Here is a 21,542-nt window from a genome sequence, read left to right as displayed (position 1 = left end):
TGACCCATGGCCTTCTAATCAATAAATCTTGAGCATCTGACCCTCAGGTAATATTATTCCCCTCAAGCATTATTCGATGTAGAAAGAAGAAAAATGAAGCACATAGCAGTCTAGTCAGAAGAACTTCATGACAGCAGGGCACAGTGGCACAGGCCTGGGATCTCTGTGCACTGGCCTGTCTCAGGAAACGAACAAGGCAGGTAAGATGTTTGCTGCTGGACCTGACAACCTGAGTTCAGTCCCCAGGACCTACATGGTGGAAGGAGAGAGAACTGACTTCTGTAAGTTGTCCTCTAAACAAAATAAAACAGAACAAAGGCCAAACAAGACCCCAACCAAACAAAAATAGGGCTGGTGAGATGGCTCAGTGGTTAAGGGCTTGTTGTTCTTACAGAGGTCCCGGCTTGTTTCACAGTAACCACTTGGCGGCTCAGCATTTATTCCCTTTCCATGTGGAATATTCTCATCCTCAGAAGGTTGCAGCAGAGCTCAGGGAGAGCTCTACATAAGTTAAATGCAGCCTCTTTGTCGGTGTTTCATTCCTGCCCAATAGAGAGTGGTGGCTTGTACCCTTCCTCTTTCCCTTCATCTTGTGATGCCGGGACTATCGTGTTCACACGGCACCCTGCATTGCTTGGCAACACATTCTTTCCCACATGCATCTTAACTGTCCCTTCAGATATGCTTGCTACCACATGCCACTTGAAATCCTTTTGAGTGCAGATGTGGAATCCATGAAAAGTGAAAGAAAAGTCACACAGCCACAGAAACCAGGTGAGAGGTAATTAAAACATACATTTAGAACATGTCTTTTTGTGTTTTTCTTTTTTGGGGTGGTGGTGGTGGTGGTGGTGGTGGTGGTGGTGGTGGTGGTGGTGGTGGTGTGTATGTGTTCATAAGGACGTTTTAATATTAGTCAAGTTCTCAGCTACTAAGCTACATCCCTAGGCTACCTTAGAACACAAAGTCTTGAAGTAAGCCTGACCAGGACCACCATGAGCTCTCAGTAGAGTATGGGGTAGGAAGATGATAACTTTCAATGCTAGTTTTCTCTTTTCACTTTTTTTTCCAGGACTGAAGAAAAAGGCAGCTGTTGCCTGGACATTTCTCTGGTCCTGAGTTAGGCTAATAACTGGGATGTTGACATTTTCAACATTTAAAAATAAAACCATTCTTTTACAACTAGTTTAATGAAACTTCCCACAAATCTAGCTGGGGAGGTTGGTCCCTATAAATTCTGATGTTCCAACTCCAGGGCGATTTAGAGATTAAAAATTAAAGTTAAGAGGAAATGGTAACCGGAGTTTGGTGGTGGAGCGCTCGACTAGGTCGTGAGAGGTGCTGGTTACCACCCCTACCACTGCAAAAAAAAAAAAAAAAGAAAAAATGAAAACCAGCAGAGATGTGTTAGATCGAGGAATAGCCGCTCCGTTATCACAGTCAAGGGCAAAGGGAAAAGGGTGCTTTAAAAGGGTCTTTACTACCCTCAGAAGCAGCCATTCCCCGCATGCTGTAGGCTTTCCATATGCAGGAACCTCTACTGGTATGGTTTTAGTTACAGCTTCAAAACAGAAAATTATAATAATAACAACTCTGTGAGGCAGTTATTACCGGTTGGTACCAGAAGGGCATGCTAGGGTAACTCTGATCTTCCAGAAGTGAATCATAGAACCCTTCCCCCACACCCCCAGTGCTGAGGTACTAGGAACAGAGGGCTTTATATGTAGTGGGCAAGTGTTCTACAACTAAGCCAGACTCCCAGAGGCCCCTTGGCGATACAGGTCTTTCCTCTTATAGCTCCTGACATTATGACTACTGTGTGACTTCTGCTAATGCCTGGCTTGAGTGCCTCAGTCAAGGGGGCTGCCTAACTTTGACACTTCTCAGGAAGTCATGGAATGCTCAACAGCCAGCCATGCAGTCTTTTAGGAACCACACAAGAGTGTAATGAACAGTAGCCATCCAGGGAAATGATCCACAGAGGGGACGTTAGCCGAGGACCTCTGCTTAGCAGTCAGGATGAAGGGGACTGGCCAGAATAGCTCCTAGTATGAGGTGATTTCTGTGAGTTCTAAAGAAACAGCTGGACACACGATCCTTCTGATCTCTCCATCCTTCAAGCCTATGGATGCAGCAGTGGCTTGGCCTGGAATGCTTCTCTCGGAACATCCACTACCCCCCTCTCCTCCTTTCCCGTCGTCTCCCACTTCGCCCTACCTCAATGGTGTACTGTTCGAAGATGCGCAGCTGCAGGAAGATGTCCAGCTTGATCTTCCGCTCGTGAAACAGCTCCTCCATCTGTACCTGAGCATCGTCCAGCTGCTGGAGGACAGACTCGATATGGCTGATGGAACTACTGTGGGGCGTCTTGTTGTTGGATACAGCTGAGTCCCTGTGGCAGAGTCGGGGAAAAAGACAGGGAGAGGCCTTGCTATGTTAAGAGTGATGGGGGAGCAGGATGGCAAGGTGGATCAGGTCAGTCATTAACAAAGCAATCTAAGGAAGTGCCACTGTGACCCGACACCATCTTCTTGGCAAGAGAACCAGGGATGAATTCGTCTTCTTTGGAATTCATACCTTTATTTCCAAAATGTGTGCTCTCCTATCCTCAAAGGGATAGAATAAAATAAGGTAAGAGTAGCGGGCATATAAATATCAAAGAAACAGAAAATTTCCATGCACACGTGTAGTCTAAGACACAGCTTTAACACACACATGCACATATACAGCAGAATACACAGAGGTAGACAAAGGGATTGAAAAGCAAAATCAAGACCTGTCCTATTTCTGCCTTATAGGACTGTTAAAATGACATCATAGGTACTAAAAATTATTCGCCTACTTCCCGATGCCGCGCTTGTGCTGTGGGCTGCTGTTCTGAAACAGACTGCTAGCTACAGATAGGGAAGCACTAGACCTGCAGTCTATAAACATGGTTTAGGTTCCTGCTGTGACATATGTAGGCTGGTGGCCCTGGGAAGTCACCAGCCCGAGCCCTAGTTACGTCCTTTAGGGAATGGACTTTTGATGCCATACTTTGCTGTAAAGTAGGCAGTTGTGTGAACCGTGATCAGGAGCACACTATGGAACCGAGTGGCACGAGGGAGTGACAAGGGTTTCCTAGGGCACAGTCGGTCTGGGAGAGTGAGGCTAGATGACACGAATGGGTCAAAAGACAAGGGTTTCAGAGAGGATGGATTTGGATTTGGGATTTAAAGAAAGAGACGTACTCATCCATGGAGAAGGGAGGGCGCTGCTCCCACAGTAGTCTACACCAAAGTCGTAGGGATGAGAAACACATTGCAGAGTGGAATGACTTTGGGGGTGTTGAGGACACCAAAGGGGTTACTCATGGGAAAGCTAAAGAGCTCCCAAAGCTTAAATAAATTCTGTAGAACTTGGAGTAAGCAGAGCTCTAATATGTGAACTAAACAGGCACTCCTGTTATTTTGTGACCACCTGTTTCCTATGTGGTATAAGAGGTCAGAAGGCAAAGGAGAGAGCATTAGTGTTATATTCTCTCCTCAGCAGGTCCCAAAGGCCAGGGACTTTTAGCTCAGGCTTGTCTCAGAAGCAGCAGGGCCTGAGTGCAAACTATCTGTCCCCGAAGGTAACGAGAGCTCTTGCTATGTCTGGCAGCTTTCCCTGTGCCACTCAGAGGGCCACTAGCCCTACCTCCTACTCTCGGGGCAGCAGGGTGGAAGATGGGCATGGTTTTTAATCTCCACTCTTGTGTGACTACCCCAACTGTTAAAGAAGAGGTGTGGTTAATAATGTGTACCAAGTGTTTGTTGAATGTTTTCCATTGGGAGGATCTGGCTGTTCTCTCAGTTCACTCCCCCATACAGCATCTAGAAGAAAGATAATGATTTCTACCCTGCTGTACAGCGTCTGTGGAGCGTCATGGTAGGGATCAAAGAGACAGTACACAAGCAACTCAGAAGTCCAAAGTAGAGTGTCAGGAGAACACTGAACACAGAGGTCCTGTTTCCAAGGAATACAAGAGATCCTGCCCGTGTCCACTAAGCTCCACCCACTCCCAGCTCTTTGGCAGTCTCTGATGTCAGGGAGGGAAGTAGAGGATCCAGTCAACCCCGAAGATAACATGAGTGTCACCATGCTCTTGGACACGTGCATAGGGTCCTTGCTACAACCCATCATCATAAATGTTATAGAGCAGGTGCCACTCACATCATGGCCTCTGCCATCACCGAGCAGCCTTAAGCCCTTGGGCACTGTGCAAGCCTAGCAGTTGGGAGAAACGTGTGGCATCTGGGCAGACCCAGCTCTGCAATGAGTAAGAGAGGCCAACCAGCTTGTGAAAAGCGTTTCAAAGTTCTGACAAAACCATCATGAAATCCTACAGCTGACAGAGAGTCTAGAGCACACGCCTTAATTATACAAACAAGACAGTTGAGACACGGACAGCCTAAGTGGCTGCCCACCAGTTAGACTTTTTGTTAGAAGCAAATGACAGCAGAGCTTCCTAGGAAGGCAGACAAGACTGTCAATGCATTATATATTCATGAAGGTGAACCGGGAGAGAATGGCAAAGAGGCTGTCTTGTTAGTATGCAACAGGAAAATTCTGTACACCTCATGTGCATGTTTAGAATAGAAATGATTAATTTCCAGCTGAAAGAAAAGCATACCAGGGCCTCTTAAAGGTAATTTTTCATTGTTTATTTAATTGGACAATTGGAATGGGGGGAAAAAGCTTTCTCCAGTTGAAGTGATACCCTGAGGCCTCAGGACTGGCCTGGGACTTGTCGATGAGATTACTTCTGTCTATAGCTGGCAGAGGTCCCAGCACTTGGTGATTTGGGGGCAGGAACAAGTCCCCGAGGGCAGGCATCATTAGCACCATCAAATCCTATTTATGCAGCACCTGGGCATGGGGCTGGTTGCTGAGAGCTTGCCTAAGGCTTAGTGACACTTTCTCTGAGGAGCCAGTGCCCTTGACAGGGATAGGAACTAAACACTGATGCCACCAGAAAACAATGAATGGGGTGGGCAATTCTAAACAAGTACACGCTTTCAACTGTGCCTTCCTGATCTACTCAGTTGTGTGTGGTAAGGTGACTGCAGAGGCCTTTCGTTATCCAGACAGAAAGGGACTGTAGAAAGGTCATAATGGGTGACCTTCCCTACATCCTCAGGGACCCAAAGCAAAGCAATGGTGCTACAAGGATTCAGAGTGTGGCCCAAGAGTGAATGGTGGATGTGAGCAGAGGAAGCCCTGGATGATGAGTGTGTGAGTGAGTGAGTGTGTGTGTGTGTGGTTGGCACGAACAGGCCATATCATAGATCATAGCCTCAGCTCCATAGGACAATATCAAGACCTCCCCTACTACCTCCAAGTGAGGCTCGGAGAGATGGCCTTCTCTGGACCGTGTGGATGTTTATGACGTATATAGAAAATGTCCACTCTAGATTTCTCCCCTTGGATATCTATGGTCTGAAGACTCCCCCTACAGAGACTGCTCCTACCGAGATTAGCTAAGCTGGTGTGTTTGATTCAGCTGTATAACATGAACCCAGACTCCTAGCGTGGCTGTATGCAAGAGTCCCTCTTCCCTGTTTGTGTAAAGTAAACAAGCGAGGCTCCTCCATCAGAGACCCCGGTTCACTCGATCCTAGCTTTTCTGTGTGTCTGCATATTTCTTTCTTCATTCTTCCACTGCCACAGGAAGGTCCCTCCCTGGAGCCGTGCTGGATACAGCAGCTGGATAACACGATATTTAACAATGTATGTCTTTGCAGGGCCACATATGTCATCATGCTTAATGAAAATGCTGTCCGTCTTACTGGTTGCTGAACGTCACTCTGGGTGATAAGTAATGCTCTGAGGCATCCATTATTGCTTTCCTGGAACACTTCAGTCTAAACTCAAGCTGGATGTGGTACAGGCATTTGTACGTCTTACAGACAAAGAAATGGAGGCTTACACAAGACCACAAAGCAGGCTGTGGCTGACTCAAGACAGGGACAGGACTTATCTGGTGTCTAGCCCGAGGCATTCCCCACTGGAATCACTGCCCATGCTGACCTGGCCTCGGTGGGCTCCCCCAGGGAGGGAGGCGCTGACCTGAGCTGCTGGATAAGGTCTTCGCCTTCCTTGATGACGTTGAGAGTGGCGTCCAGGGTAGCGGTCTGCTGCTGCTGGAACTGCTTGATCAGTTCCTGGACCGCATCCACAGAGTCTGCACAGACATCCTCCAGCACCTCCTTCTGAAGGTCTTCCATCCATGTCCACAGCTGTGGGGGAGAGAGCAGAGACTGTACTGGGGGCTGGAGAGAGAGGCCAGCACGGGGCAAGGGCAACAAGAGCTGGAGAGGAGTCAGCTCCTTGACCAGGAGTCTCTGTCCTCAGCTCCCAGAGGCCAGTGTGTGCTCTAAACAGATACTCATTACCCATCACTGGAAAGTTCACTTCACGAGTGTTGGCACAGCCTACAGATGGAAACCTAGTATTTTAGTGAAACCTGCAGGTTTCTTAGATCAAAAAGATTCTTCATCTTTGAGAGACCAGGATGAACAGGAGACTGGAATGTACAAATATTTTCTCTTTTAGAAAGGAGAAAATGAGGGGCTCTGTATACTCCCTCCAGGCAGCCAAAAATGGACGGCTTCCTAGAAATTGATCATGGTATTGCATAGAACTGATCATACTGCAAATATTCAAAACGACGCCACCCAGTAAGAGCCAAGTGAAGATTAACTGTGGCCTAAGCCTCACTAAACTCTTTCATTCTTTTTAACGTTGCTCGGTTACTTAGGAAGTTAATCACTAATGGTGCAGCTTTACTTAACGTCGGTGAAAGGATCAGGTAGTTCTGCGTTATAGCCAAGATGTTGAAATGGGGGCTGAGATGACATTAGCCACTAGACTGCTTTAAAGAAGCGAGGTCTAGTGTTTTGAATGAACGATCGATGAAGCAGTGAAGGGTTGGAAGAATTCCTGAAAACTCTCATTCACTAATTGGTTACATTCGCCTAGTGTAGTGGGTGTTTCAGCCATTTCTGGACCCTCTCATCCAGATCTATTGGAGCTGAATCATGGCCCGTTGCTCCCCATCACATAGTTGAGCATGCAGTCTCTGCTCTGTCCATTCTCTCTCTTAGAACACATATGGCAAGAAACTAAAACAGCTTTACACAAAAGAGCGGGCCTAGTCTGAGACCCTCCAGAACCTTGGTAGGGTAGAGTAGTTGAGAGCCCTCCAGTGATTCATGAAGGTTAGCTCTAACAATGTCACCAGCGAGACCAGGAAGGGTCGGCCACAGCTGCTGTCTGTCATATACATCAGAGCAGTCTTAGAGAAGGGCAACCGGGCTGGAGAGATGGCTCAGCCGTTAAAGGCTAGGCTCACAACCAAAAATATAAGAGAAGGGCAACCAAGAAAAGCCAGAGGGAAGGGATAGCCAAGGAAGACAGACGTGCAGGGTTGGGGTGAGGGGTGGGACACACGGCAGCAAGGTTCAGGGATGAGTGGTTCATCAAGGAAATCATGTCATCCTACCGCTTCTTCCTGCTGATTGGCTGTTCTGTTGTACGTGGTGACCTTTAGGGATGCTGAGAGGAACATCATCCCCACAGGCAAACATCTCCCTTAATCACTTTGAAGAGATTGTTTTATTCTGCCTTTCTGACACTGGCCTTTTTTTTGCTTCTTAAATAAATACCATGCCAGTTTGGTAACTGAAATGGAAGGGGAAGCTGTTTCACTCTTGAGACCATGCTCCTTTTCAAAGACCAGGCTGATTTACTTTCATTCTGGGGAAGGCAGGTGTGCAAGACAGGTGCATATGTGTTTGTGACATGTGTGCTTTTATGAGTAAAAAAAAAAGGGTATACAGAATGCTTTCAATGAAAAAAAGAAGGGGATATTTAATACAGCCGTCCAATTAAGAACTGATACGGTAACTTGGCCTAATTTTTACCTTAACATTCACATTATTTTAAAAAGTTCAAAAATGACAGCATTTCTAAGGAAACATAACAAGAAGGGAAAATTCTGTCTGAACAATCTCTGCAGAAGATGACCTGGACTACAAAGCCTCAGGATATGGGCTGGGACATTTCTCCTTTCCCCAGCTCTCTACACCAGCAACCTGCCTGCCGCCCATGTGGCCTAGGAAAAAGGAAGACATTCAAAGATGGCGTAACCTGTGCCATCTCTGGGTGCAAAGAGGGGCCTACGCATATCCTATCACTCCCCCTTTATGAAGTGGTTCTTCTCTTTGAGTAGCTGTGAAAAGGTCGTGACTCTGAGGCTGAAGGGGCAGGTACGACGTCTACGTGGGTCTTCATCGGGCCCTCTGCGTAGATGTTATTCATGGCTGCTGGCTTGGAGTTTTTGTGGGACTCACAACAGTGGCAGTGGACATTTCTCTGACTCTTTCGGCTGCTTTTAAAACTCCCTTCCGTTGCCTTGTCCAGCCTAGATCTGAGGGCTTTCGTCTTGTCTTTTGGGTCTTGTTTTGTCATGTTTGGTTGTCATCTCTTAGAGACCTGGTCTTTTCTGAAGAGGGAATGGAGGCAGGAGTAGGGTGGGGTAGGGTGTGGTGGGGAGGGGATGGGTAAGTGGAAGGGTGAGCTAGGAGAAGTAGAAGGAGGGGAGACTGTGGTTGAGATGTATTGCATGAGAGAAAAATCCATTTTCAACGAAAAGTTGGTGATTTGATAAAGATGCAATACTCGAAGTTCTCAAAAATAACATTACGTGAAAACAGAGGCTGTGATTTTGAGGAGTTGTATCGTCGTGTAGGTGCAAAGTACATGCTCACAGACTTGTTCGTGAGTGCAAATTGAAAACAAACATATTACTTTTTCATTACATTTCATTACTTATGTGTATATGTGTGTTTCTATGCATGTGCATGTAGAAGTTGTGGAGTCTCTTAGAGCTAGAGCCACCCAGCATGGATACTGAGAGCCAAACTCGGGGTCTCTGAGAGAGCAACAAGCACTCTTAACTGCCGAGTCAGCGCTCCAGCCTAGAAGTACAGTTTTTACACTTGATCTTAGCCAAAAGGCCGAGAAGCGATGAAGTACAGTTTTTAAAACCCAAGCACAACATCCTAAACTTTTTGATATATTTCTTTATAGCCTTTATTTTAGGTGCGATCAATATCGTGGTCTTCCTGGATAGTGATGCCGTTAATGACCTTCAGCCATGTAGATTACCGAATGGCTGTGCAATGCTCTCTCATATAAGATGCACCATCACTTGCTCAACAAATTGGGGTGACGCATTTATGTGGTCTCTGATTATTCAAGACTGAATAGCATTGGGATGAAATGATCAGATGAGTTCAGCCACCAGACTCCTAAGATTGAAAAGAATTCACAAAGACGGCGAATAGGATTAAAAAGACTTTTTAATCTGAGGAAGAAATGAGGTAGAATGTTATCCTATTCAAATCTTCTGTTTCCTTTCTGATGTTATTAGAGTGAACCTTTTGGTATGGAAGACAGACAAGAGGCAAAATCATGAACTTGAGTTTGCATAGACATAGGGAGTCTAGATGAGATCATTTATAAAGATGTATATCCAGTTGTCACACAGAAACCATCCTGTGATGACATTCCAGTATATGTCAGCTCTGCCAGCACTAGGGCAAAGCTCTAACAAATGACTGGAGGGAGGAGGGATGGAGAGGACAACCCTAACAGTAGACCTGACTGTCAGTCCTACTCTGCACAGAAGGCCAGATGCTTGTCTTAGAGTCAAGCAGGAGTCAAGGGCGAGTGGACCAGCACCAAGAATGGGGATTACTTGTGAGATCTATGGGATGGCCAGTCTCGAGACATATTAACCTGGAGGATCAAACCCCAGGAGTGCTTTCATCAGAACACTGACAAAATCCCACCTCCCACCACACAATGTGTACTCTGCCTGCTCTTCAGGTCCCCAGGAAAGCTCCTGCTGGAGAATTTAACTAATAAACAAACTATGGGCATCTCTCTTCTTCTTTGCCCCCCCTCCCTTTTTGCTTTTGATAACACGACTAGCTTCCCATCGTCAAAGAACACAAGCAAGACTACATTTCTTAGCCATGATCTACCTCCTCTTCAAATCCCTGTAAAAGAGGAGGAGGAGGAGCAGCAGCAGCAGCAGCAGCAGGAGGAGGAGGAGGAAGAAGAGGAGAAGGAAGAGAAGGAACAAAGAGAAGAAAGAACGGAGGAGAGGTGGAGACAGGAGAGGAAGAAGACCGCTATAGACAGCAGTTAAGAGTACAGCATGTCCAGGCTGAGCATCCTTTATCCACGAAGCTGAAATCCAAAATGGTCTGAAAATGCCAACCCTCTCCCTGTATTATTTCAGATTTTGGCATCAAGTATGTTGGACAGGGTTTCAGAAGGTGCCTGAAGCTGCACCACTGGGACACTCTATGGCCGTAGACAAGTTCTTTCCTTAACACTCCTCATTTGAAATTATGGATAGTAAACTCTGTGAGGGCATCAGGAAGATTACATAAGGTGATCTACTTGGCAAGCAGCGGGTATTACTTAACAATGCCAACCCCGCCTAATACACACTTAGAATGTTCGTACCTAGAATGAGCCAAACCTTAGGTGAAGGAAATCGCCTATACTGTTTCAGGCTCACTTGTTATCAATTATTAGTATCAACATCTAACGGGGGAGAGAAAAATGAAACAAAACAGAAGGGGAATTTGGGTTTGTATTAGAATAACATACTTAGAGCACCAATCTGATTAGATTTCATCAAGAAGGGAACCCAGCACCAGGAACATTAGTGACCTGCACACGCTTACATGGCTTCTTAAGAGACTATATGGAACAGAATCCCAGTCTTTTAATTCCGCTGACAGAAGGCAGGAGACGCAGTTAGACAGGGCTCCTAGAGGCTAGGCTGCCCTGTGGGGAGTGGTTCTTGGATAGAAACTGGCCTTGTCTACCACCTCCAAACAGAGGCCACAACCCCACGACCCCGTGACCCTCTGGAGGAGTGTAACTCCTGTTCGTTCATACTCGATGGCTTTACCCACAGGCCCTCCATGACCAGGGAATCCATGTGCCTTTGATTTCTGAGATTGTCACTGAGAGTCAAGTGAGCCACAAGCAAGCAGACAAGGAGGCAGGAAGCCCTGGATTAGAGTTAATCCTCTTGTTTCAGGGACACTCATCATCTGAAAGTGGCCATAGCTCCCATGGGGAGAACACTGAGCCAGTGTCAGGGGGCTCCCCAGGCCTCCATCTGCCCCCCCAAATCCCCCCAAACCTCAGCCCTACAAAACATTATCCCTGCAAGCTTTTCTCTGATAGGCACTGCAAATGCTGCTCAACAAACTGTCAGAAAAGCCTGTGGTACCAGACAGGCTTCTCAATGCACTCCCCAAGCCAAAAATCAACTTAATTAAGTAGGGTTATTATTTTTTTCCTGAGCAGCAATCAAACCTTAATTAATACCCTATTAAAATAAATTCCTAGGGGAGCACAAACATTTGCATACACCAAATGAGTTCCTCTGCCAAGGATGTTACCGCACAAGATGCTAAATGGGCCTCCTTCCTGTCCACTTACTCAATCTGAGACCACCCTCCCGTTAATCAGAAATGGAGAGCAATCACGGGTTTGCCATTGCCTCTTCCTAGGGGACCTCTGCTCTGCCAAGCACTTTGCAGGATCCCCCTCCCTTCTCTTTTCTCCAAGTGGTGAATGATTCTGTCTTGGATTTAGTCCACCTGGTGTGAAGGGCGCCTCAGTCCCGCTCCCTCTCCTGCTCATCATCTTCCTTCCTGACCAAGTAAACATCAGTTTTAATAGCCACCTCCCTGCTCCTGAGCTGCAGACCCTGCGGAGAAGGCCCAGTGTTTTAGACAATCAGTGAAACGGAGGTGGCTGGGAGTGCTTGCTGCCAAACCCAGCTATCTGAGTTTTAGCCCCAGGATCCACATGGTGGAACCAGAGTCAACCCTGGCAGGTTGTTCCCTGACCTCCACGCTTAGGAAATGGCACGGAAGTATTCAACTACCCCCAAAATAAATGCAATAAAATCTTTATTTTAAACAACCTGTAATATCAGAATTGGACACACTTGCAATGTCTGAATGCTCCTTGCTGGTAGGAGAGAGAACGCTGATCAAATCCAAGACTAGTTTCTGACTGGCAGAGAAGTAACGGAGAGAAACGGGGTAGGTGGTGCCCATTTTTGTTTTATGCTCCCTCTTTTACTTACTCTTTCTATACCAGAGACTTGGAAATTTCTTGAGCTGCAGGCAGAATGTTCTAGTTAAAGTTCCTAAAGCTGCTTGCCTCCATCACTCTCCCTCCTCCGGAGAGGATGGGAGGGAATTCGCTGCATTTGGTCCGGACCTAAATGCAGGTGATCAGTCCTTGGCCTCTTAGGACACTGGTTAGACCCCAGTCCTCGTTCCTCAGAGCCCAGCTAACTTCCGAGGGGCATCACACACCCTCTCACCCCTTACCTCTTTGGTGTGCGTGTGGAAAGAGACGGACATGTCCAGAAGAAGCTTCCGCTGCTCCACTCTGCGCACGAAGTCTTGGATGCGCACCTCCAGGTGTCGGGCAGCCTTGTAGATCTCTTCCGGGTCACATTCCCCAGTCTGAGCCAGCTGCTCTGCTGCCTCTAGGAGCTTGTCCGCATTGGTGTATGTATTCTGCCAGCAACAAAAGTGAGGCAAAGTCAACTTGCAGCCAGAGAACGAGCTTCGAGCTTTCTCACAGCTCACCCTGGGACTCCCAAAGGAGTGGGCACAGAGGGCGGAGGCACTGAGCCGACAGCTCCCTGCTCTGGCACCACTCTAAGTGCGCGGAGCTGGCACCTCGCCTCCTACCAGGCAACCAGTGGGCTGCTGCGCACAGCGGGCACTCGCCTGCTTCTGGGGTGTCTGAGAGGTGCAGCGTCTCTAGAGGTAAGAAAGGAGGCCTTTGAGAACCTCCTTACCCCTTCTGCACAGATTCCCCACCCTCTCAGAGTCCCTTCTTTTGTCCTCCCATCTCAGGCTGCTCCTGCGAGAGTCGAGAGTCGGAAATAGCACATCCACAAGGATGCTCTGTGCTTTCTCTATGAGAGAACCACGAAAAACCCGCCAACTAGGAGGCTTGCTTTGCCCCCGCCCACCATCTCCCCTCCACTTTGGTGTCTATCTTCTGGAAGGAAGGGAAGCAGGCCAAAAGCAGGGGGAGGGGATATAGAATAGTTCCTTTGCCTCTGTGAAGGCTGGATGCCTACAGGCAGCGTAGCAGGGGATCTGATAGGTTTGTTTACCATGAGCTGCTGTGTCCGTACATACACGTGTGTGTGTGTGTGTGTGTGTGTGTGTGTGTGTGTGTGTGTGTGTGTGCGTGTGCGTGTGTGTGTGTGTGTGTGCTCCAACTCTGATAGTACACAGTATGACATTCTCGCCAGCATTTCAAATGTAACCCACCTGCAATTGTCCCCCATCATGATGGCAGCCACCACTTTTAAAGTAGTTATTATATCATGAATGCAACTTTTGCTCAGCTGGCTACTTTTAATCTGACACATTCTGACATCCGACCTGTGACTGGTGTACATATTTACCCATATATCCACAGGTCAGCACACTGCCCTATGGTGAGAAACTGTTGCTTACTATGTGGATCTAGAAGGGGAAGCCATCGTCAAATACACGGTGAGCAGAAAACTATAAGAGGCCACGGCAACAGCTGTATGGGACTGATTCTGCCTTCCCCAAGGATCTGAGCGCTACAGATGAATTATGGCCTGACACTAACACCCAGGTGACTCTCTGACCCAGCTTCTTCATTACTGAAAGCGAGAAGCTGATGATGAGGAATTCCCAGAGAGGTCCCAAGGGAGCCTTAAGACATGCTGCCTGATAAACAATTGCCCAAGGCAAATGTCCTCATGTTGGCCAGAGAGGATTTAAAGGAAAAACATCATTTGTGCCAACCAAGCAATTCACGAAATGACAACCAGACTACCACAACAGCAACCAGACAAGTGTGGTGTAAAGAAAGGGGCTTTTCCACAAATTTAAAAGATGTAAATTCTAGAGAGCAAACGAAAGAAGCTATTTAGAGTTATTGGAGAGATGAGGATAAGAGGCAAGGGAGATGAGGCCTCCGAGGTGGTGAGCCAGGTTTGAAAAACAAAACAAAACAAAAACCAGTTGTTTCTGGCTTGGATATCATATTCCCTTAATACACCCCTATGTCCCTCGAAAGTTTTTTCTTCAAGAATTCCTCAGAATTCTGCCTTGAGCCCTAGGGGATCTCAGATGCACAAAGAAACCCAAGGTTAGAACTCTTTTATACAAGCTATAGCATTTTGTTGCAAAGTTCACAAGACAAGTGTGCTTACAAGCATGATTTAAAACCAATAAGTGGGGAGGGGGAATCACCATATCCTTAGTTGCTAAGGGCATTATTGGTTTTAGTACAGAAAGTCCTGGTTCCCAGAAATCCCCTAATTCCAGGGAATTAGCATTAGAGTCATCTCAGGGAACAGAAGCATGTAACATGTACTTTGTTTCAAAGAAGAATAAAATCATCATTGAGATAGATAACATGATAACCCATAAATGAGGCAAGCAACATAACAGATAATGTTTCCTGGCAAGAGATGGGTGTTAAAAAGAAAATGATAGCACGTGAGAGTAACAACAGCTATAATAAACAAGGATTCAACCTTGCTAAGAACTATCCTAAAATCTTACACACAGATCTCCTTTAATTCTCACAATAACCTGTGGATTGGTGCATTTTTCCTGTGAAGAAACCATAGAGAACTGCTGGCTAAGGTCGCACAGCTTTGAGATGGTAGCGCCATTACTGTTTTGCTCTGCCTCTCCAACCGTGGGTAGGTATGATTTGTCAAAGGTGAGAGGGTTCAGAAATAAGACACTTTCTTCATGTCCTGGGTACTTACTGCATGGTTTATCCCAGACCTCAGTTGTTATCACACAGCAAGGGGACCACATGTGTTCATGCTACCTTCTAATGACATGTGAACCCCCTAAGGAGGGTTCTATGGCTTGTTCATCTTTGGTTCCCCTAGGCCAGAGCTGTGTCTGGCATACAACAAATACATCTCCACTAATTGGGAAGTGGGTAAGAATAGCTAGCGAGTGGCGTGTGAGCATGGTGTGCCAAGACCCAACTAAAGCTGGAGAGAGGCAGAATCAGGCTGAGTGAGGCAGAGAAGAGCTGGGTGACTCTTTCATAGAGAAGAAGGGATGATATAGTCAGGTAGAAAGGCAATGTTGTGTATGCTAAAAGCTGGGCTCCCCGTTTTGTCTGTGCCCAAACTTCTCCTCGATTATTACCCGAAAGACCTCTCAAATCCAGACCCGGCAGACCTCTAGTCTCCTTAGAAGGGTTTGTTTTTTTCTTACATTCTTGGAGCTTACACCTTAGCATGGCATCTGGGGCCCTTTTTCATCTGACTTCCCTGCCTTCCCCTTCTGCATTAACAGACATCACCCACCTGTACGCTATCTGTAAATAAACAATTCGCCTTTCCAGAAACTTAGGCGATGACTTGCTTGTGTACCATTGTATCTACTTCCGCTTGGGATACACTTCCTTCGTTTTTCTACATGAACAACTCTCGTTCACCTCTGAAGACCCTGCTTCAGAATTCCTTCCTCTAGGAAGTCTTCCCTTATCCCATTCTTTTTCTGAAGGCTGACCTAGGAGCCCTTTTCTGGGGTGATCTATACTGTCCCTTACTCCCACACTTCCTCCAACGAGGCCACACCCATGTCAACAAGGCCTTACTTCTAATAGTGCCACTCCCTGGGCCAAGCATATTCAAACCACCACACCCTGCTTCCTATCAGACCTTATTCTCTGCTTCGGGCCAGATGGTGTCTTCGTCTTTTTTCCCTTTATGTCTAGTACCAAGAAAGTGTTCCATAAATATTAGTGAATCAATCGATAAATTAAATAATCACCACAAATCCTAATACTCAACTCTGATCCCCATACATTATCTGACATAGGTCTTTACATGCTAAAACTCACGTTGTTCATTCCCACGTGGGTGATCTGATCACCTGGTCTTGAAATAAGAATCTGTTCAGAGACTATCTATTGAAATATTACCAAAAAAATATGCTGACCCAAAATTGGGACAAGTATTGACAAGAGATTTAAGCTCAACTTATCAACAAATCAACAATGGGTGCTGCCCCAGGGCCAGACTTGACCTCACTCTGACATAAGCCTTGGCCTGGGTTAACCACTGCCTTGGCCTTGAGCCCTTGCCTGTGTTTCCCACCTGGCATGCCAAACGCACAGGCAGTGCCGGGATTCTGATCTCCCAGTCATTAGATCTTTCACAGAGAGCTGTGGTAGCCAGCATGTCTGAGTGGTCGGTTTGGGCCCTGCAGATGGTTACAAGCTCTTTCTTTGCTCTTGCCACTCTCTACACCAACCAGGTAAAATACTCCCAATGGTTTAGCTCTTATATCTACATTTAATTCCCTGCTGCAGTCTTGCCTCATTATCTTTTTGTTTGCTCCCAAATATGTAACAAAACATTCTGGGATAGTTTATCTAAAACTACAGGAACTCCAGCGACACAAACCGGGTTTCAGATTTCCTAGGATGGGAAGTAGGGCAGGGGACCGCCTTTTAAAAGCAAGGGGGCGGGGAAACAGTGAATGAAGCCTCTGGGTAATCAAGAGTCAGTTTCCTCGGTCATATGGAGTTAGACCTTTGGCTTTATGCGCTGGGAGGGGAAAGGATGAGGCCTTGAAGTAGCTCTTGTTCAAAAGTGTGGGCTCATCCTGGAAAGCAGGCTTTACGGTAGGGGACTCCTCCCCTGACACCTAATAATTGTTTCCAAAGCCCCATGGCTAGAACAAGATGATGTGAGGGAAAGAAGCAAAGGAGGTGCACTGGGGTGAAGGGAGCCATGGAAACACGGCGCTAGAGAATGGGCTTGTCGTGAAACTTAATTATGAACTTCAACAATCAAAATCATGCCCCGAGCCTTAACTTGGGTTAGCACTTTACAGCTGACAATAAAAATTTCCATTCCTTCCTTCTCCTTTTTGGGACAGAGTTACAGAAGATCCATCCATTCATGTAAAGCTACCTGAGGTTAGACCACCAAAGGATTAGATAGTGGTACCCAGGACTCACACAGGGCTAGAAATAGTCTCTGTTCCCACCTAAAAACTCAGTCCTAAAAACCCTTGAGGTGCATGGGATGTTGGTCCAGGACTGGGGGGGGGGGTGTCTTGGCTTGAACAGATAAACTACATACTGCTTTGGTCTTGCTATCAAATTTTAAGACTGAAAAGGACTCAACTTTCCCCAAGTCACTTAATTGTATCCCAGAGAACTTAAGAACTGAAAATATTCAACAGTGGTCAAGGCCAATTTCACAATGACTAGCACAGAAAAGAAAGAAAGAAGTCCACAGGCATAAAATAAAGAGTGGAAAACAACCCATGTGAAGAGAAAAATAAGTCAATCAAGACAGACACAGAATATATGTGTTAATATATAATATATTATATATAATATATGTTAATAAATAATATATATTATATTATATATTAGTAAACAGTTTCTAATATATATTATTTACATATACATATGCATATATGTTAAAAACAGCAGACAATGATTTAAAAATAGCCCATTATATCTATATTTCATATATTTAAAATATAGAAGCCGAGAAACAGAGTACTTTAAGATGTTTACCCTCGGTGATAACAGAGGCACCAGATCACATCAGCAGCCGTTTCGACAACTGCAGAAGTCAAGATGACTGAGCTTCAAAACCCAACAGTCAGGGAGCCGCGATCGGGATGTAAAGTGAATGAATAAGTTAACTAACAGGGAAACCTAACAGTGGAAACTACTCAGAAGTGGAGGGGATGAGCACAGGCCAAGCGCGAGGACCTGAATACAGAACCCTGACACCCACGCAAAATTTGGGATGTGGCAACGTGCATCTAAAAACTCCAGTATTGGGAAACAAAGTCAGAAAGATGTCTGGAGTTCATTAGTTAGCCAGTTTAGCCAATCAGAGTGAGCGCCAGCGTGAAACCCCTTAAAAATAGGATGAAGAACAGCGTAGGGGGACACGTACCCAATACTGACTTCTGACCTTCACTTGGACAACCCCTCTCCTAACATCGCCCCCCTCCCCACTGCCATATTCAGCAACTGTTCAGACTGAACTAGGAGAGAGACAGTAAATTTAAAACTGGAGCATCTGTGAGCTATGGCATGTTTTAAGTAGGTTAGTAGCCGTGTAAGTGAAATTTAGCAAAAACCTGTAAATGCACGGATCTGAGAAACTTGAAGAACCCTCAATACCAAAAATGCGCAAAAAAATTATAAACGTAAAACTCAGATCAAATAAATAAAAATAAAAGAGGAAGAAATCTTAAAGTAACCGGAGGGGAGAAGGCACGCTATGTGCGGAGGAAGAGAAATCTTACAGTAACCAGAGAGAAGGCACGCTGTATGGAGGAGTAAAGATAAAGAGGACGGCAGACTTTCAATAGACACCGTGCAGGCAGACGAGCAGAGCAGGATCCTTAAAGTGCTCGAAAGACAGAATTTTATACCCAGCCAAGTATTTTCACAAAGGTTTGATTCTTTTTCAGATATAAAAATCTAAAAATAATTCCTCATTAGCAGACTTATATGGCCAAAATATTAAAATGAGTCCCTTTGGGACTCGAGAGATATCTCAATGGGTAAAAGGGCTTACCCTGAGTTCAGGTCCTCAGAACTCATGTAAAGCTAGATGCAACCGCATAGGCATCTATCCTCCCAGCATGCCTATGGGCAAACTGAAGGTGGTGCAGAAGGGAGCATCTCCAGAAGCCTGGGGAGCAGCTAGCATGGTGTATGTAACAGTGAAGACGCCCCATCTCAGACAAAGGAGAAGCTTAGGGATCAACATCTGAGAGTCTTCTCTGAGAGTCTTTCCATGTCCAGGTCAACACGCACACACCTGTATCCATACATGAGTGCACATGTCTGGGCGCATACACACACCCACATCATGCATATACATAAAATAAGTAAAATAAAGAAAATTCTCAGGAAGAAAGAAAAACAGTGCTATATGGAAAACCAGATTTATACAGAGTGAAGAGTCCTGGTGATGCTAACTGACTACTACGTATGTTATTTCCTGTCCCCTACATCTCTTTTACTTATAATTGGCTAATATAATAACTAATCTAGTGTGGGATTCATAGCATAAGTTTATGTAAAATATATGGCAACAGTAGCACCAAATTTTAGAAGGTTATTGGAAGAACATAATAGAAAAATATAGTGTTACTTGTACATAACTGTAATAAGTTTAAAAACTATCTACCTTAAAGCACTATTCAAAAAGCCAATACGCCAATGAAGGTAATAGAACCCATCATCAAAAATATTCATATTTGCAAAAGGCAAAACAGAAGAAAGGAAGGCAACGTCACCACCAACAGAAGACATAAGGCAAGCAAGGTGTGGCTGTGCTCACCCTAAATGCTAGCACTGGCAGGCAGAGTTCAAGACCAGCCTGGTCTACAGAGTGGGTTCCCGGACAGCCGGGAATATTATACAGAGAATAACCTCTGCCTATCTTGAAAAATCACAAACAAAGGAACAGACATAAAACAAATAAAAACAAGATAAGAGATTCAAGGCCCTATCAAGTATCAACTGTCAAAATACCATAGCCCCAATCAGCACTGTCAGGTTGGATTAAGATAAAAAGCCCAAACTATATATTATACAGAATGCTGTTCAAATATATAAGTAAGCTTAAGGTAAAAAAAGAAAGGATTTAAAAATAGCACAGTAACCATAACCAAAAGAAAGTGGCGTGGTTATATAAACAACAGATACATTAGGCTTGGGAGTGAATAATATTACTATGGAAAAAGGTCATTCCAGAATGATCAAAGGATCCATTTATCATATGCACAGAAAAATGCTAACCATTTATAGAGATAAAAACAAAGGTTCACAGTACAGAAAACAGACTCTGGTGATTATGCAAGGAGAGAGATAGAGATGCACGGTTATGGCCAGAGATTCCAGTTCCCTATTTAAGTGAGTGAGAACTAGGGGCGCAGATTTGAGTATCCCCAGCCGGCTTGGCTGCTTAACTTCTATGGAAAAATCTGTGGACCACACATTCTTTCTAAGGGCTCATAGAACATTTACCAGGACAAAGGTTATTTTTGTGTATAATGGGAAATTCAAAGGGACACAAAAATCACCTTTTTTTCCCGACTATAATAAATTAGAAATTAACCACAAAAGTATATGGAAAATCCCCACTCTATTAAAAACTAAATAGCATACCCAGCACCAATTAACCCAGGTGTCCACAGAACACTGGTCTTGTGTCAGGGCCTTTAACTCCATAATCTCCAAGTTGGGGGATCGACAACAGAGATGTACTATTAATCTCATCTTTAAAATGAGACGTTTGAGGCTCAGAGAGCTAAGAGCCTCTTCTTTCTAGAATGTTACATAACAACAAAACATGCCAAGTCTTAACTGTAAACCTCCTAGTACTTTTCACAGAACCTCATACTCCAGATTGCAATATAAAAATCTCCATCCCTCCTTCCCCCCGTTGCTCTGTATCTCCTCGGTCTGATGGCCTCCCTCTCTAACTGCGACACTCTGGCCTTTGTTCCTGTGGCTCTGAAACACACCTCCAGAGGGCCTTCCACAGTCCTCCTGTACGAAGGGCTCCTGTCTTCCCCAGCTGTCTCAGGACCTGTCGATGCACCTCCTAGACCCAGTACTCGCCACCTTCAGTGCTCATTCAAACTGAAAGCCCTGCTGTGCTGTAGTGAGAGGCTGAAATGGATGGTCCCCTTCTATGCAGGTCGCTCCCAACTCTAGAATGAATAGTCGGAGCATAATTATTTGTAAGTGAGATTTCCCAGCTCCACTTAACACTAGAAATGTGTCTTCCCTGAGAATGGGCATTAGGTTACTGGGGAAAATTTAAAACGATTCACTTGAGGCTATAAGAGGTTTGAAACGTAGCACTGACACAGCATATGCTCTTCAATCAGCGAGGGCAAGAGAGGAAGATGTTTCTCAGTGTCTAAGGCAAAGCATCAGACAGTTTTCCATCTGACTCTGGTGGAGAAGTTATGGGGATAGACATGACGATAGAAGAATGGTTTATGGTGGAAGTCACGGGAGAGAGAGACAGAGACAGCGAGAGGGGGAACCAATTCTGAGGACCCACGATGAACTCACCAACCACCCCACATTTGCTGGAAGGACACCCTCCTACAGTTCTAAAGAATGGGGCGAGCAAACAATAGCTGGCCTCATGAAGGCAGCTTCTATGTCCAAATAAGGCGTGTCTAATGAGGAGTCCTAGCCAGATGCTCCTTACGTTGGACCCTGTCCACACAAATCTTCTTATAATTGGGATCCATACCAAAAATAACCAACAGATGCCAACACTTCCCAGCACAAATACTTAGGGCAATGTGATCTTCTCTGGGAACCTGAACATTACTTTATCACTTACACATATGTAGTCATCGCCCTGT

General features: G+C 45.5%; 1 protein-coding gene and 1 pseudogene across 46 annotated transcripts in view; both read right to left on the bottom strand.

The window, feature by feature from the left end:
* The window catches only part of Kalrn (kalirin, RhoGEF kinase), a 606,323-nt gene that overhangs the window by 280,151 nt on the left and 304,630 nt on the right, over positions 1–21,542 (bottom strand). For 36 of the 46 annotated variants that reach the window (XM_087576981.1, XM_087576985.1, XM_087576987.1 and 33 more), the window contains 3 exon segments: positions 12,459–12,650; positions 6,049–6,257; positions 2,218–2,392 (listed from right to left, as the gene is read on the bottom strand). In XM_087576981.1, the coding sequence (XP_087433107.1) occupies positions 2,218–2,392; positions 6,049–6,257; positions 12,459–12,650 (576 nt within the window). 46 annotated transcript variants of the gene reach the window in all.
* Positions 8,945–9,050, bottom strand: LOC148002625 (U2 spliceosomal RNA; annotated as a pseudogene).

This window comes from Rattus norvegicus, chromosome 11 (assembly GCF_021556685.1).
Source record: "Rattus norvegicus strain SHRSP/BbbUtx chromosome 11, alternate assembly SHRSP_T2T, whole genome shotgun sequence".
Lineage (NCBI taxonomy): Eukaryota > Metazoa > Chordata > Mammalia > Rodentia > Muridae > Rattus > Rattus norvegicus.
Note: the sequence above shows the minus strand (reverse complement) of the source record. Positions and strands in the feature narration are given on the sequence as shown.